Source organism: Cnephaeus nilssonii (genome assembly GCF_951640355.1).
Source record: "Cnephaeus nilssonii genome assembly, chromosome: 17".
NCBI classification, from domain to species: domain Eukaryota; kingdom Metazoa; phylum Chordata; class Mammalia; order Chiroptera; family Vespertilionidae; genus Cnephaeus; species Cnephaeus nilssonii.
Genome location: NC_137088.1, coordinates 25524981 through 25543113, shown reverse-complemented (window position 1 = coordinate 25543113; position 18133 = coordinate 25524981). Strand labels below are relative to the sequence as shown.

The 18133-nt window shown below is 39.2% G+C and overlaps 1 protein-coding gene across 4 annotated transcripts in view; it reads right to left on the bottom strand.

Moving 5' to 3' along the window:
* The window catches only part of NEK11 (NIMA related kinase 11), a 385217-nt gene that overhangs the window by 319595 nt on the left and 47489 nt on the right, over positions 1 to 18133 (bottom strand). For 3 of the 4 annotated variants that reach the window (XM_079795661.1, XM_079795663.1, XM_079795660.1), the window contains 3 exons: positions 15145 to 15263; positions 5558 to 5622; positions 4093 to 4219 (listed from right to left, as the gene is read on the bottom strand). In XM_079795661.1, coding sequence (XP_079651787.1) covers positions 4093 to 4219; positions 5558 to 5622; positions 15145 to 15263 — 311 coding nt within the window. The remainder of the gene's footprint in view (positions 1 to 4092; positions 4220 to 5557; positions 5623 to 15144; positions 15264 to 18133) is intronic. The other variant, XM_079795662.1, reaches the window with a different exon arrangement.

The following is an 18133-nucleotide window of genomic DNA, read 5'->3' as shown; positions in this document are numbered from 1 at the left end:
AGAGAGTAGCTATTTCTGGTTCTGCTGCTGCAGTTGTATCAGGACCTTTTTAAAATTAACCAGGCCACAGACTGACATTATCTGCAGTTTGTATTAATCATTTCATGCCAGTCACTCAAAAAATATATTAATGCCCAGATCTACTGCATCTGACTGAAATGTTTTCCTACTTCAGCTTCTGTTGAGTGAAAATGATGACACCAGTGCTCACTCCTCAGGGGTGACAGGTGAGAGAAATGGGCTCTTTTGCTCCAGAGTTTCCTTCACCAGGAGGCAGATGAAGGGGCTGTTGGCAGCCAGCTACTTGCTGGCCCCACATTAGCTATCGGAACTGCTGCCAACCTGACCCGTACTTCTCCCTTTCCTAAATCCTTCACCAGAAAATAGGCTTGTTCTCTGGAGATCTTGGGGTATGTGGAAAGCTGGTGGCAGGCAGGAGAGGGAAGCTGGAAAGACATGAGGATTACTTTCCATGCCAACGATTTTGGGCTTGACTGTCTAGGTAATGGCATACCATTGGAGGATTTTAAGCTGATAAGTCAGATGATTATTTCCTTATTTTAGAAATTCTGCTCTGGTTGTACTGTAGATGATGAATTGAATATAGGAAGCTAGAGAAAGTAGAAAGATACTGAAGAACTCCGGAGAAAAATAATAAGGGCATAGACTGAGGTAATGGAAGTGGAAGTTGAGAAGATTGTTGAAAACATTTCTAGGCAGTAGTATCAATAGCACACAGTTTCTAAGTGAATTTAAGAGCCGAGAGAGAAGGGAAGTCTAGATTTATTCTCAATCTTCTAGCATGGATGGTTTAGTAGAAAAGGGAAGGTAATAGGCTTGTCTCTTCCCTATCCTCTTTTCCCTGTCCACTCAGAATGCTCTTCCATAAGAATACTTTCTTAGTCCTGGGTAGGCCAGACAGGTGCTGGTTCCTCTCTATATTCTTCTACCTGTTGCTAAGCTTTGTCTGACATTTCTACCCAAGATCACCAAAGCCTGACTACAATGTTAGGTGTGAACTAGACTCCTCCAGGGTCCCCTACCCAGGCAACCCCCATACCAGATCTCTGAACAAAACCAGGAGAGCTTCACAGTACACTCCTACTATTCCAACTACTATTCCCTCCACTTAAAACACTCAAAGAATTCAGGGCCACAAAATCAAAGAGCCATCTGGTTGACCTCTCACAAGATAGATAAGACCAACAGTGAAATACTCTGTTTAATTATAGTACCATTCTCACAATGGTATTTTCCTTTATTTGTTTCTCTGCCAAAATAATAAATTCTAACTATTCATAGTTTAAGTCAATTTAAAGGGCTGGCCTAAGAACACAACTCATATACTGTATTTTTCTTCTGGGAGAAAAAAGGTGTTCAGCAATTGTTTCTACAGATTAGCCATGTTCTAAGTATTGTCCTCAGAGAACCTAATTATCCTAACTTTCTAAATAATTGTTTATAAACTTTTGGAACCTAACCCACTTTTAAGAGAGAGACTTCCTGTACTTGATTGCTATAAATAAATGAATCCCGAAAGGCTTAACAGATTGCCAGAGGAGGATGCCTTTACATATGGGCAAACATTAACAGATGAAAATATAATTAGCACTTTTCCAATATTCTTTAAGCATTATAAATATAATATGTACAGCTATTCGTGCTAGAGCAAAACACCTGTCAATTATTCACAAGTTTTTCCAATCCTAAGAAAATATTCCACAGTAAACAGCTGCTACATACTGAGATTCAGAGAAAAATTTTCAACCCCATCCAATCTAATTTTTCTAAGTGTCTCCCAAATATTATTCATCACACTTATGTATCTGCCACTATAATTAACAGTTCTCTGTTATTCTTTCCACTTGGGGTTTGGCAGTAGAAATTGCATTACTAGATAAGCTTGTTTTAATTCAGATAAAACCAAGGTGACTTCTAAATTCCTAAGAAAGTGGTTATTCAGAGTCAGGATGGTGATAAATCCTTAGCTTGTATTTGCTGAATATTTAATAATCTCCATAAGGAGAGCTAACCTTGCAAAAGATATATTAAAATTCTCCTGCATTTTTATATTTGGGAGGTGTTAGGTTTTTTTTTTTAAGTTTTGCCTTAGTCAGATATCATTTTTGTAAGCCTAAAACATTAGAGCAATACTACCCGATATTCCTATAATTCTTTACACAATACTAGGAGAAGTTTTTTTTAAAAAAAGAAGGCACACAACTGGGACAAAAAGACTCTTGGTGTGTTCTGGTGCCCACCTTTCTTAAGAGACACACACCCGACTTGGCAAGCAGTTGTAGAAACATGTCAAAATGAGCCTGCGTTCTTGCTAAATGGAATTCCAAAAGCTTAAATGATGGGCTTCATAAATTAATTTACTCTTAATTCAAATGACATGATGTAACATCTTCCTGAGATACCATGAAATCTTTTTTTTAATTCTTTATTGTTGAAAGTATTACATATGTCCCCTTTCCACCCCAAATTGTCCTCTCCCAGCCTGCCCCCACCCCCTGCCCCGACCTTCAACTCCCCTCCCCCACACACACACTGTGACCATTGGTTATGCTTATATGCATACAAGTTCTTTGGTTGATCTCTTACCCCGCCACATCCTCCCTGCCTTCCCTCTGAGGTTTGATGGTCTGTTCCGTGATTCTGTGTCTCTGGATCTATTTTTGTTCATTGGTTTATGTTGTAATCTTAAATCAAGATGAAATGATATATTTGAATCTATTTTTAAATCATCATCATCATAATAATGAAAACAAGTGTGAAGAGAACTATAGGAATGTAACTCAAATTCAATGCAAAGTTCAAGACTAGTTTCCTCAATCTGGAGAAATGTACTCCAACAAGAGCAAGAAATCTTCCCTTGAGGGTCAGGAATCCTACCACTTTTGATTTTATACCCCAAGGCCTTTACACAGTCACTGGCAAATAGTAGATGGTCAATAAAGCAAAATTTAAAGAAACTCATCCCTCTGAATATACCTTTGTGTTTTTTGTCAATTTTGTTGTTGGTTTGGAAGGGCTGGGAGAAGGGTATGATAGAGGCAAGAAGGCAGGTGGGTTGGAAAAGACCACCACGGCAGAAATAAGCTAACAGTGAAAAAACCCACTGAAGAACCTAGAAATGAATCACAAGAGTGAACTGAAGAGACAGGATGGATGGGGATCTGCCATAGCCAGACCTCATCTTGACAGTGTTCTCTCCCATCTGTGCTTTCCTTTACTTAACCAGAGAAAAGACAACTTGCTATTTTAGCCTCTTTAGAAAAATGAAGTGGGCACAATCCTTCACGTGGCTCATCTCTGAAAGCTCAGACTACTTAAACTGATTTGCATATAATAACTGTTTACTTAATTAACAAGCTCTTGGCCAGTTTGTCCTTTCAACCTTTAACAAGCCAAGAATTATGTAAGATTCCTTTTCAAAGGAAAATAAATTTTCCCAAAGAGAATCTATTGCTAACAACAGAGCACCATTTTCCACATGGTTTCTGCACTGAGATTTAAATTGGTTCCATGATTGGGAAGGAGAAATTCTTTTGGTACGAGAGCTCAGAGAAATGGAAAAATCTAAGATGCATCTATCACTGAAAACACAGAATTTTTAAATTTAAGTTTATCCTTAAGACTAACATCTTCAGTAAAATTTTTAAAAGCAACAAGAAGAAAAAAAAACAAAGCTAAGCTGTACATTCCCCATAGAGGTGGACGTTAACCTTAAAATAAAATAAAGCATAGTGTTTAGGATTACAAATGCTTGATTTAATAGGCTAACAGAAACCTATAAAAATGTATTGCTTATTATTCATTAAGAACTTTCCCTTGTGGTTCAAGAAGAAAAAAGCCAAACCAGCCAATTAATCTATGAATAAAAATACTTTAACATCAATTTAATGGAATATATCAAGTTCCAAATTCAAAAGACCTTTTACTCTGATCACAAAATGATTCAGATTTTCAAGGGATAAAGTGAATGGATGTAGTAAGTAAATGATCCTAAAACCAAAATGCATCCTTCTCTCAGGACAGCAGATGAACAAGTCATTTGGCCCTGCCCACTGCCCACTGCCCACTCACCAGATGTCTGACTTGGTGTCGTAGCCTTGGTGTTTCAGAGCCTCCGGACTCATATAATGGGGCGTTCCAGTTAGAGTGGTGGCTAGATCACAGGATCCCATCAGGAGTCGAGAAACTCCAAAATCCCCTTGAAATAATAATAATCAATCTTTATGAATATTTTAAAACAATGAAAATCAGCCCTGGAAATTAACAACTGAGTATCTAATTTGACAATTTCAGTATGCAATGATTCATACCATTTTAACGGGAAGAAAAGGAATATGATATATTTTAAATTATACAATGCTGGTGAATAGCTTTACAAACAAGCCTTATAGGATAAAGATAATTTTGAGCCAGTAAAACAAATTATTGTAAACCAAAATTTTTTTTTTTTTGGCATTGTAGAGAACCAGCAAATTGAAATAAAAAGCTTTTTCAAGTCTGAATAACAACAAACAGAATGATTTTGAAAGAGCTGAATATAATAATTTGCAATTTCATCTGTGGGTGGTGGGAAGAGTTTGTTCTTCATTTGCAATAAAAAATATTTTTAAATAAAATATTTGAGACTTTCCAAGAACATGACTATAAAATTTGAATCCATCAGCTTCTCTATATTTGCCTAACTAGTTGCATGCTTTTATACCTTTCCTCTCTAAGAACATCTTACAGATTAAACAATCCAGTAGCAGTTGTGAGTGGAGGTATAGTTCTGAAGGAAAACCAAAGGTTAACAAAGCCATCATATCAACATTTTAATTCTGTGTGACAACTGATAATTGCTTTGTGATAAAATAAGGAGGGAAAACCTGTAGTAACTAATCAAACTAGTAAAACAAGTTGAACCACTTGCAAAGCGTCTGGTATATAGTAGGAACTCAAAAAATACTAGTTGAATCTACATGTAGCAAATGTCTTATACTTTAACCCTTTGCACTCAGATGTCGAGTGTGACTCGACACCGTTAGCAGTAGAATAAAGGAATCGAAAAAAGCAAGTGAGTGCAAAGGGTTAATTTATCATCAGAAACAAAATAATTGGGTTTAATTGGCCCCAACCACATAAGAACAAAAATTTGAGAATTTTTAAATAAACCAATGGTTTCTTTGATACTCCTAGGTACTATATACCACAATTTGATATGTTGATAGCATCTAAATAGTATACTCCCCATGTTTCCAGAATACATGCTTTTTAAAATATATATATATATATATATATATATATATATATATATATATATATATATATTATTGAGTTTTTACAGAGAGGAAGGGAGAGGGACAGAGAGTTAGGAACATCGATGAGAGAGAAGCATCGATCAGCTGCCTCCTGCACACCCCCTACTGGGGATGTGCCTGAAACCAAGGTACATGCCCTTGACTGGAATTGAACCAGGGACCCTTCAGTCCCCAAGCCAAAGCTCTATCCAGTGAGCCAAACCAGCTATGGCCAGAATACACACTTTTAAAAATCTTACCAATTTTAAGTAGATTATTTTTCAGAAATATATTCTTTGATTTTAAGTCTCGATGAAGTATCCTCCTAGAAAAGGTTAAAAAGGATATACATTATGCTTAGCAAAATAAGCCAGTCAGAGAAAGATAAATATCACATGATCTAAACTCAGTTGTGGAATATAATGAACATAAACTGATGAACAAAAACAGATCCAGAGACAGAGAAGCATCGATCAGACCATCAAACCTCAGAGGAAAGGTAGAAGAGGTCGGGGGTAAGGAGAAGAGATCAACCAAAGGACTTGTATGCATGCACATAAGCCTAACCAATGGACACAAACACCAGGGGGGTGAGGGCATGAGTGGCCGGGCGGGGCGGGGGGAGGAGGCAATAAGGGGATAAGGACACATATGTAATACTTTAATCAATAAAGAAAAAAAAGAATATACAATTTCATGCAAAACATTAAATTTTAAAATCTTACTACACATAATATATATGGGTGGCCCTGGCATGATAGCTCAGTTGGTTAGAGCATCGTCCCAATACGCCAAGGTTGTAGCTTCAATCCAGGATGAAGGCACATAGAAGAATCAATGAATGAATGCATAAATAAGTAGAACAACAAATGAATCTCTCTCTTTCTCAATCTCTCTCTCTGCCTTCCTCTCTCTCTCAAATCAATCCTAATATATAAAAACCCTGGGTCCGTCATATCCACAATGACCAGAGGCTCGACCAACTGGATGTCAGTCCGGAAGTCAGCCCTGGGTTGCTGTGGCGACCCAGCACTGACTGCCAGGTTGCGGGCACCTCAGCTGAGGTGACCCAGCACTGACTGCTGAGGGGGCTTCGATCAGGCCCGGACAGAGGCTGGGAGAGAAAAGCAGGGTCTGATCACAGCCCCCATAGCAGTCAGTGCTGGGTCGGCGTGGTGGAAGTCAGTCCTGCAGTCAATGAACATAGGGTCAATTAACATTAAGTGAACATAGGGTCAATTAACATTAAGTGAACATAGGGTCAATTAATATCTCTTTGAGAGGAGTTGAGAATATAAAGTACAGTGTAGAGCAAGTACTTATATTATTTCACATAAAACTCTTTTCAACTAAGATATTTTCCTTTATTTAAAATGTATCTTTATTGTTGAAAGTATTACAGATGTCCCTTTGTTTTAGTTTTTTTTCCCCCCATTGATCTTCTCCACCCTGCACCCGCCCCTTCCAGGCCTTCACCAGACTATTGTCTATGTCCATGGGCTATTCCTATTTAGTACATAAAAATCTAGAAAGATTTAGAGAAAATAAAAGATATGCCAGTAAATATTGAACAAAAGAGCTGAAGTTGCTGCATGAATAATGGATACAGCTCTTGAAGCCAAAACACAACTCATAAGATAAAGTTAGTCATTGTAACATAAAAAAAGGTTACTTTCACTAAAGAGATAAGATGGTTCCCAATACTTATACACATAATAGAACAGTGTGGGGGTTCAGAATGAGCCTCACCAAGATGTGTCTCAGTGGTATGCAGATTTTGAGCTAAGGGCAATTTTAGCTTCAGGTTCAAGTGAAAATTCTGCCCCTCCCTTTAACTACCTAAAAAAAATTGAATTAGAGGCCTTGCCCATAATAACACATTATCCTATATAATAAAAGGCTAATATGCAAATTACAGCAGAACGACTGGTCGCTATGACACGCACTGACCACCAGGGGGCAGATGCTCAATGCAGGAGCTGTCCCCTGGTGTTCAGTGTGCTCCCACAGGGAGAGTGCCGCTCAGCCAGAAGCCAGGCTCATGGCTGGCTAGTGCAGCAGCAGTGGTGGGAGCCTCTCCCGCCTCCATGGCAGTGCTAAGGATGTCTAACTGATGGCTCTAGGGAGCGAGCCTAAGCCATCAGGGACCAGGCCTAAGCCATCAGTCAGACATCCCCTGAGGGCTCCCAGACTGCGAGAGGGTGCAGTACGGGCTGAGGGACCCCGCCTCCAAGTGCACGAATTTCGTGCACCGGGTCTCTAGTCAATAAATAAAGATTTAAAAATATATGTGAGTGTATGTGAAGTAATTCACACATAAATATACATTCCCAAAGAATGTTTAAAAGCAACAAAGCCACAACAATTTCTTGTTTCCATAAGGAAATAGATTTTTTTTAAAAACGGGTTTCAAGTCAGGCGAACGTGTAATTGGAAGAAAAAATGAGATGGTTTCAACTACTTCAATAGGCCAGATGCTACTGTGATTCTGTAGCATAATCTACATAGTATTATATCAAGTAATCATACATTCAGTTTTAGACGAATTATCACAAAGCTTTATAGTCTATTATATATAATCTATTTTTTAAGCTGCTTCTGTTACTTGCAATTAAAAGCATCTTAAGTTGATTCATTTGGTCCCTGCAGCTGTTTATTCTAGATCCAAGGAGAGGGTACTGGGTCTCTTACAGTTACAAGTACCCAGGGAGTCAAACTGTCTAAGGGTTTAGATTTTGGAATAGTGATATAGGGAGCCTACCAGGAACCGAGCTACTATACAATTGGAATAAGTAATACAAGCAAGAGAAACTTACTGAAGACTTCTAGACCAGAAGATGAGTTACAGATAATAATACATTAACAGCCCTCATGTGTGTGTGAATATATTATTCACTACTAGATATTTTAAGAAAAAGGCAAACAATATGTTAGGAAGCAGTTATGAGAATTGGCTGGTGCCATGGTGATAGAATAAAAAATTCTATGCAACAGACCAGCTATCAAAATATTTTGGGCCCTAGCTGGTTTGGCTCAGCAGATAGAACATCAGCCTGCGGACTGAAGGGTCCCAGGTTCGATTCTGGTCAAGGGCACTTGCCCAGGTTGATGACTCAATCCTCAGTAGGGGGCATGCAGGAGGCAACCAGTCAATGATTCCCTCTTATCATTGATGTTTCTAACTCTCTCTCTTTCTCCTCTTCCTCTCTGAAATCAATAAAAATATATTTTGAAAAAAGAAGTAACTTTGTCATAATCTTAATATATATATTTGGTGAATTTTTTATAAGTCTCTTTTATTGACTTTGTGGTTACAGTAAGCAAAAATAGTTCCAGCAAGAAAGTCTTATCATCTACTTGGTTAATATTCTTTCCTTTGAAGCATATAAAAATAAAATCTAAGAAATAACAAGGTGACTAGTAACATAGGCAACTTAGAGAACATCTTCTTCTAAAAAGTTCAAAGTAGCTCTCCCTTCATTATCTCCAACTAGAAGCCCGGTGCACGAAATTCGTGCACAGCGGGGGGTTGTCCCTCAACCCAGCCTGTACCCTCTCCAATCTGGGACTCCTGGAGGGATGTCCGACTGCCCGTTTAGGCCCGATCCTGGTGGGATCGGGCCGAAACGGGCAGTCGGACATCCCTCTCACAATCCAGGACTGCTGGCTCCCAACTGCTTGCCTGCCTGCCTTCCTGATTGCCCCTAACCACTTCTGCCTGCCAGCCTGATCACCCCCTAACCACTCCGCTGCCAGCCTGATTGATGCTTAACTGCTCCCCTGCCAGCCTGTTTGCCCCCAACTTCCCTCCTCTGCCAGCCTGGTCACCCCTAACTGCCCTCTCCTGCAGGGTTGATCACCTCCAATTGCCCTCCCTTGCAAGCCTGGTCCCTCTCAACTGCCCTCCCTTGCAGGCCGGGTGCCTCCCAACTGCCCTCTCCTGCTGGCCGTCTTGTAGTGGCCATCTTGTGTCCACATGGGGGCAGGATCTTTGACCACATGGGGGCAGCTATATTGTGTGTTGCAGTGATGATCAATCTGTATATTACTCTTTTATTAGATAAGATAGAGGCCTGGTGCACGGGTGGGGGCCAGCTGGTTTGCCCTGAAGGGTGTCCCAGATCAGGGTGGGGTTCCCTTGGGGCGTGGGGTGGCCTGAGCGAGGGGCCTGTGGTGGTTTTCAGGCGGGTCACGCCCCCTGGCAACCTAAGCGGAGGCCCTGGTATCTGGGATTTATTTTCCTTCTACAATTGAAACTTTGTAGCCTGGAGCAGAGCCAAGCCTGCTGCTCCCTCCTGGTGGCAGCCATCTCTGTGGCAGTTAATTCACCTTCTACAATTGAAACTTTGTTGCCTTAAGCGGGTGGGCCCGGCCAGGGTGTGCTTTAAAGCTTTGCTTCCCCTGTTGCCGCCAGCAACCCTGGCCTGCTCTCTCAAGCTCCATTCTATTGCCATCTGTTTGAATTTGTTTACCTTCTATAATTGAAACTTTGTAGCTTGAGTGGAGGCTTAGGCCTGTAACGGCTATGGAAAACTTGGCTTGCTCTGTTACCTGGGAAACCTTGCTCACTGTGGCTGTAGCCATCTTGGTTTGGGTTAATTTGCATACTCGCCCTGATTGGCTGGTGGGCGTGGCTTGGCTGGTGGGTGTGTCTTATGTGGCAGAGTGATGGTTAATTTGCATATTACCTTTTTATTAGAGAAGAAGATGTCCCACACCATTTCTATGGAAGTGGTAGGTCCCTCTCATGATGCCCAAGAGAATTAAGTGTGGCCTGGTTAAGGTTAGATGGAAGCTGTGTTCAGACACACGGTAGAGTGCCTGCCTCTGTCTCTTCTACCAGCCATTTTCTACAAACTCTGGCCTTCAGAACCACAACAGAGTAAAACACAGTCTGTGGAGATAGATAGAGCAGGTGTTTCTCAGGGCCCCAACCCAAGGTAGGACTGTGGAGAAGGTATGAACAATGTCTCCTTCATCTCTCCTTAAGCCCTTAATCGTTTCTGACACATCAGCTTCCTTCCCTAAAAGTCTGTCCTTTAGGTTGCAGGGTCTCAGGGTGGATCTCAGACTCTCCTTGCCAAAGATGCTGGCATAAGCAAGGACTCCTAGGTGAGGCATGGCTCGGGTAGCTGCCGTGGCTGGTCTCTGCCACTTAGCCTTCGTCCTAGATTCTGAGGCACCTGTCTGGCTTCCTCATTGTTGTTGTGGCTCCCATGACCATGAGGAGCCCTCTGTGTTATAAGTCAGGGGTAGAGTCGGGTCCTCCTCCAATGTAGCTATTGCCAACATAGCAGGAGTTGCCTATGCCTGGCACTGTGGTGGAGTCTCCTTGAAAAAGTGACCTGAGAACATCCTCAAGAAGTGGGTACCAGGCAAAAGCAGGAATCTCAGAGAAAGATAAATATCACATGATCTCGCTCGTTTGTGGAATACAATGAACAACATAAACTGATGAACAAAAACAGATCCAGAGACAGAGAAGCATTGATCAGACCGTCAAACCTCAGAGGGAAGGTAGGGGAGGGTGGGGGTAAGGGGGAGAGATCAACCAAAGGACTTGTATGCATGCATATAAGCCTAACCAATGGACACAGACACCAGGGCTTGAGGGCATGAGGGGGGTTGGGGGGCCAAAAGGGGGATAAGGACACATATGTAATACCTCAATCAATAAACAAAAAACAAACAAAACAGGAATCTCCAGTAACACGACACCACAACTCCCTTTGCTTTTCCATCTTCAAACCTAAGCACACCTCCATCTTCTGACATATTTCCTGACCTGGATTCACAAGTAGGTCTTTTCCCTGGGAGTCTCACTACATTAAAAATAAATTCCTCATGCCACCTTTCCGGGAATATTTAGTCGTTCCAACACAGGACTGGCTGGGAAATGTGTGGGATGTTAGCGATGAGGCAGTCGCCTCCGGAAAAGCGTCTTTGTCCTGGTTTCTCCTCCCCTGTGAGAGCACCCAAATCAGCAAGGCCTCAATCTGCATAGAGGCTGTTCAAGGCTAACTGAACTTCCCCTTCAACAGAAATTATTTGGGGGGGGGGGCGGGGGGGGCGGGGAGGGTTGTTTGCTTTGTTTTGTGGTTTCTGTTTTAGCACTCGGGGGGGGGGGGGGGGGGGGGAGATGAACAAGACTTTGTCTCTGTCCCCAAGTATTTCCCTTTTGCCCAATTCTGCTGTGGCATCCAGAAAAGATGATGTTTCAGATTAGACAACTGATTGGACCAAAGAGGAAAAAGGCTATTATAGGACTGCACTTTCAGAGAGCATAGGGTTCTAGCTTTATCCAAGGTTCAAAGTCCCTCAAATAACGGACCAGCCTAGGAATCCGGGGGGAGTCAGTAATGAGCCCCAGGACATAAACAGCTTTAAGAAAACTTAGAGCTGTCTGTGCACCAGAGGTTCAAATCCACAGGGAGGAAGGAGTTTGTGTTATATTCTCAAGATAGCTTTTAATGAACTGTGAATATTCACAGTTTTAACATCATTATTTATGAGTGTATGGATTTAGAATATTATTAATATATAAATAAATCAAATTATAATAAGTACAAGAATTCTCCAAAGGAGTCAGAAAAAAATATCTTCATTTCTTCTGTAACATCACTCTTAGTTTTTCTAGGATCTTCTTTATCTGCTCTGCTGCTACACTGTAATAGGGGTCTCCAAAGAAACAGACCTATAAGAGATAGACAGAGATAGATAGATAGATAGATAGATAGATAGATAGATAGATAGATAGATATATATAGAGAGAGAGAGAGAGAGAGAGAGAGAGAGAGATAGAGAGAGAGAGAGAGAGAGAGAGAGAGAGACAGAGACAGAGACAGAGACAGAGACAGAGACAGATTTATCATGAGGAATTGGCTCACACAATTATAGAGGCTAAAAAGTTTCGAGATTGGCAAGTTGGAGACCCAAGAAAGTGGGTGGTGTAATTCAGTCTGAGTCTAAAGGCCTGAGAATAAGGGGAGTTTCTGGTCTGCAAACAGAGTCATATGGTAAACACTATTTTGCATCTGCTGCTTTTACCCAACATCATGTCTCTCAGATTTATATCAATTGTGTATTTTGTTTTTCTTGTTTCTTTTAGAATTACATCAACTTTAAAAAATTTTTTTAATTTATTGATTTTAGAGAGAGAGAAAAGGAGAGAGAGAACATTGATTTGTTGTTCTACTTATTTATGCATTCATTGGTTGATTCTTATATGTGTCTTGACCAGAGATCAAACCTGCAACCTTGGCATATTGGGACAACACTCTAACCAACTGAGCTACCCAGCCAGGGTAGTGTATTCTGTTTTTATTCCACAGTAAAATTCCATTGTTTGAAAATACCAAAAGTTATTTAACCATTTACTGTAAATAGATATTTCTTAGTGTATGGGCTATTACAAATAAGCTTTCTATACACATTTTTGTACATGTCTTTTGTTGGACACAGGTACTCATTTTCTTTCTGAGGAACAGAATTACTGGGTCATAAGATATTTGAATGTTTAGCTTTGGAGTTATTATTAAACATTTTTACGAAGTGGCTATACCAATTTATACCCTAGCAGCAATGTAAGAGAGTTCCAGTAGCCCCATATCCTTGCCAACATTTGTTACTGTCAAGAGGTTTTTTTTAGCCTTTCTGGTTGCTATGCCCTCATTTCTACATTGAATTACAACCACAAACAACATTAAATGGGGCTTAACAGTTTGAAAACTTTCAAATGTATACTATCTCAATGCATATTCCCTAAAGCCCTATAAGCAAGCAAAGAGGATCCTATAAGTAAGCAGAGAGGATCCCATTATTATCCCTATTTTATAGTTGAGGAAACAAAGGCTCAGAGAGGTTAAGTAGCTTATCCAAGACCATAATATCACACATGGTAGCGATTCTCAATCCTGCATAGCACAATGATGCACAGTTTATAGTTATTTGGGTCCATGTTTTATCTCTGCTAGTTTACTAACAGCAATTTGAAGATAGGCCTTATTTTTAATGTATCATAATTTAATAAATAAAAATTGAAAATTTCTTATTTATATATAAAAACTTTAAAATTGGTCATAATAATATAATTAATAAGAAGCACCATTATTTGTAATCTGAATCAAAGGATGGTATTTCAGATTCACAAATACCCAAATATTTAAGGTCCATTTAATGATTTTCTTGGAATGTTGAAGGATTTGAAAAAAATTAAATCCTTTCTCTTAAGGATTATTTTAAACTCCTTTATTTTAACTAGTACTAAGTAGAACCAAATATATCAAAATATTTGGGTTCCTAAATAAACCAGATTTCAGGATTTTGGGGGGTTATTTTGTTTTGTTTTTGTTAATCCTCTCCCGAGGATATTTTTTCCATTGATTTTTAGAGAGAGTTTTGGGGAGGAAGAAGGAGGAAGAGAGAGAGAGAGAGAGAGAGAGAGAGAGAGAGAGAGAGAGAGAGAGAGAGAGAGAGAGAGAGAGAAAGAAAGAAAGAAAGAAAGAAAGAAAGAAAGAAAGAAAGAAAGAAAGAAAGAAAGAAAGAAAGAAAGAAAGAAAGAAAGATTAATGGAAGAGAGACACATTGACTGGTTACCTCCCAAATGTGCCCCAACCTGGGCCTGGGATTGAACCTGCAACCCCGGTACATGCCCTTGACCAGGAATTGAACCCCTGGGCCACACCGGCCAGGGTACCAGATTTCAGTTTTATATTTTGCACACAAAATACCAAAGTTAGCATCCTTATATGTGTTGTTTTCCTTATGTATAAGCTAATAAATATGCCATGGAATAATAGAGAAAATAAATCTACAATAGCAACTGTATGTATGTACATTCAGCAGCTTTGAGTAGTTTATTAAAAGATTATTTTATATTCCTTTATTATTATCTCTTTGGATAGTTTTACATCAATCAAAAGATTGCAAGGGGCTGTCAGTAAGTCAGTGGCTATCTGATTCCTGGAGCATGTGTTTCAGAAGGGTCACGGCAAAGCACAGAATTGTCCAATAACCTTTTATGAGATCAGAAACCACAGACGACACATTGAAACTATCTGATATCCATGGATAGGCAGACCTCGGTGTACCCTATACATTTCTACTTTTGTTCAATAAGAGTGTTACCACATGTTCTGCCCACTCCTAAGCTGAAAGCTAACAGAGACATCTCATCATATCTACTTTTATTTGTCTATGTATGTACATCTTTTCAAGTAAAACATCTTAACATCTACAGCTTCTTAATATTTAACAGTTTTAAAATACATTTTTGAAACAGCGATTGTAAATACAAATTACAGACAACTGAACTCAGAAAACATACCTTGACCTTCTTCATCAGGTACTTCACATCAAACTGACTTTTGGTCTGAATACCAAACAATATCTTTTGCCTCAATTACTTAGTTTGCCTTGAGAAGTAAACTCCGCTAAATGTGCACGGACACATTCCAAGGCGACCATGCAATGCATTTGTAGCATCCTAGGGCATTTACAGCTCAAGCTGCTGCAGATGTAACAAATCCATAGCATGCTAAAGGTATCTGGAAATCACTTGTAATTCACAGGATATGATCAGATATAGGAAATGAGTTCAATATAATTTTCTGTCTTGTATTCAAGGCCAACTTGATTTCTAGAACAACAACTAAAAAAATGCTTTTCAAGTAAATCTTCTAGACACAATCATTCAACAGTTTTCTCATGGAAAAGTATATTATAGATGTTTAACTATCGTCATTTACCTTTTGGTCTTGCTTTCTTTCAGTTCTATGCCCCAAAATTTCATTTAAAACAGACATGACTGTTTTAAAAAGCCCTGTCCCTTAGTAACAAATGAACATACCTTTCATGCATGTAGTCAACTCCCAGCAGCAGCTGGATAAACCATTCTATTATTTGACCTTCTGAGAAGGTTTTTCCAGCTTCTTTATATTCCTGAATTTTACAGTCCAGATCTCGGCCCTGAAACCAAACAGCATGATTTATCATATTTTTGTTCAGTTAATATTTTAAAATCAAACTCTCTCAAATATAGTTAATACACAGCAGTCGCTGTTATAAGAAATTGAGGGCACGCGGTAACTGTGTAACTATCACTGACAAAGGTTTGCTTGTCAAGTCACCTCTGCACATTTCAGAATGGAGCTCAGCTCTCTCCCCTGTGTAGTTACTAATTAAACTGCTTTCATTGTTCTAAGTAATGTATGGCTGTATTTATCTTTGACATCACTCAAGGACAAAACCGTTCTAAAGGTTTTTTGTTTTTATTACATTACCTCAATATTATCTTAAAATTTATTTTTAATGCATTTCATAACATTACTTATTTATATGTACCCACATAAAACTAGGAATAACTTTACTTATGCTTAGAGTTTTACATAACTATAGAACCCTAACATGTATACAAATTAAGAATATAAAGCCAGCAAAAATTCAAACTAATGATATTAATATAAAGTAATGATGTTTTGGTGAAAGTAAATTGGTGCTTACATTGGGCATACAGTGCCGGCTGCTGGAGTATAGATTCTTTTCACTTCGGTATGCCCAGACTGGCCTGGACCTTGGAATGACTTAGCTCTCCTTTTCTCTATTTAACTAGAGCAAAACTCTCAGCAATACAGCAACGTTGATTTACGTGGGGTCCAGACATATGACACATCATTTAGTAAGTCTCTGTCCTACCACTCACAAAAGGATAATACTTGGTGCCCAAATGAATCGTGATCACAAATAACAAACATCTAAAATTGCCCGGCAGAGAATGAAGTAAGACCCGTTCTGATTATGCTGATCTTAATGTATTTCATCCACCACAGAAATGAAAACACGAAATGTGTTTCTCTTAGAAAACCCCTATACCTGACCCCTTTTACCTTAAAACTCCAACATATTAGAGACAATTTAAGAACTGTTCCTCTTAGAAAAGGATGGGTTAAATGCAATTGTGTTTTGTCTTTGGGGGAGGTCAACAACACAGGCCCCATGAAGAGAGGAGAGGTATATGTCACATCCATTAGGAGCATAAGAGCCAGACATTAAGCTACGCACAGACTATTCCTGACAGAGCTGTTAGGTGCAAGGGAAGAGCATTTATAGGCAATTAAACAATCAAGAGGAAATTACTTCCAATCAAACAACATGAAGTCAACAGAATCGGTGATTTGTAATGTATTTTTTATATCCTTTTAGTGCAATATGCAAATGTTTGCCTAGCATATTCTCTCCTTTGCACAAGGCACAAGAAGTCGAAATGGCATATCAAACCTTCACCTGGCACCCTTGTGCAAATTCAGTTTCCTGCTGAATTTTTCTGGGCAAGGTGATCAAAGCTTGCTGGAATTCACAAATACAGTGAATGGAATATTTGACTCCTTGTCAAAAAGACCATTGTTTCCTTCTCATTCTCCAAGCCTGTCTTTGTGTCGCCTCTCTTTTTAACCCTAGAGTTTATCAAAGTTAGATCACACAAGCTGTACTGTCATAATGTTTCTACAAGTTGAATAAAACAATTTTGACAATAGATTCTCTCACACACACACACACACACACACACACACACACACACACACGCCTGGCTGGAGTGACTCAGTGGTTGAGCATTGACCTATGAACCAGGAGGTCCCTGTTCGATTCCAGGTCACGGCACATGTCCAGGCTGTGGGCTTGATTCCCACTGTGGGGCATGCAGGAGGCAGCTGATCAATGATTCTCTCTCATCACTGATGTTTCTATCACACTCTTCCTGTCCCTTCCTCTCTGAAAACAATAAAAACATATTTTTTAAAAAGAAAAAAAAAATCTCCTTTCAGTATCCCATTTAGATTCTCTGAATCTAATAAAATATCTCCAGTGGCAGAAAGATAATTTTATCTACATGTTGCTGTCTCCTTCCTGAAGAGCTTCAGATGAGGAGTGTCAGGCAGGAAGAAAGGAAGGGAGGAAGGAAAGAAAGAAGGGAGGGAAGAAAGAAAAAGGAAAAAAAAAAACCTTGCCTTAAAGAAATATCAATGAAGCTTCCTGCTTCAATCTAATGTTTCTTACTTCAGGAAGGTCAGACAAAAGTACAGCCGTTACTGTGAAAATGGCCTTTGCATTGGCAGAGCACGTTTCCTGAGTGACATTTATTGTTAGTAATGACCATCACCTCCTTATGCTCTCTCCTCAAGTAGTCAGTACAAGTTGCTTGTCTGCTTCCTGAATTGATATTAAATGTGTGTACAATTTCCTGTGACTAAATATACATATATATTTAGACTATTAAGAAAATAGGGCCTTTAATAGTAAGTCTCTAAGTGCATCGTCAAAGGGAGATACACATTCTCTCCCTTGCTCTCTGGGTAGAACCATATAAAGAAGGAACAGGCTAATTCTTAGTATTAAGCAAGGATGTGTTCAAATGAGAAGAACGCCAAAAGATCAAATTAATCAGAAAGCTGGGTCTTAGCCTCCTCAGGTTACCCTACAATTTTCACTTTGCAAGTTTATCTCCAAGAAAAACTATTTGTTTTGTATTTACTTTGTTCTTTAATAAACACTCTGTAGATTATTTTCTTAGGATTTAATTAAGGTAATCAAGTCACTCACAGATTAAGACACAACAAATTATGCTCTTATATAACAAAGAAATATAATTTCTTGTGAAGCAATCTGATTTCAACTCAGCAATATGAAAAGCACTAATTACTTTCTTTCTCTGAGCCATCTTCCAAGTGAAAATCAGATGTTTTTGATAAAATGTCACACCTCAGTTTGAGAAATTCTTATTATAATATCTGCACATTATGTTTCCTTAATTTGCCTTAGAAAAATAGTTAATTCTTTTATCG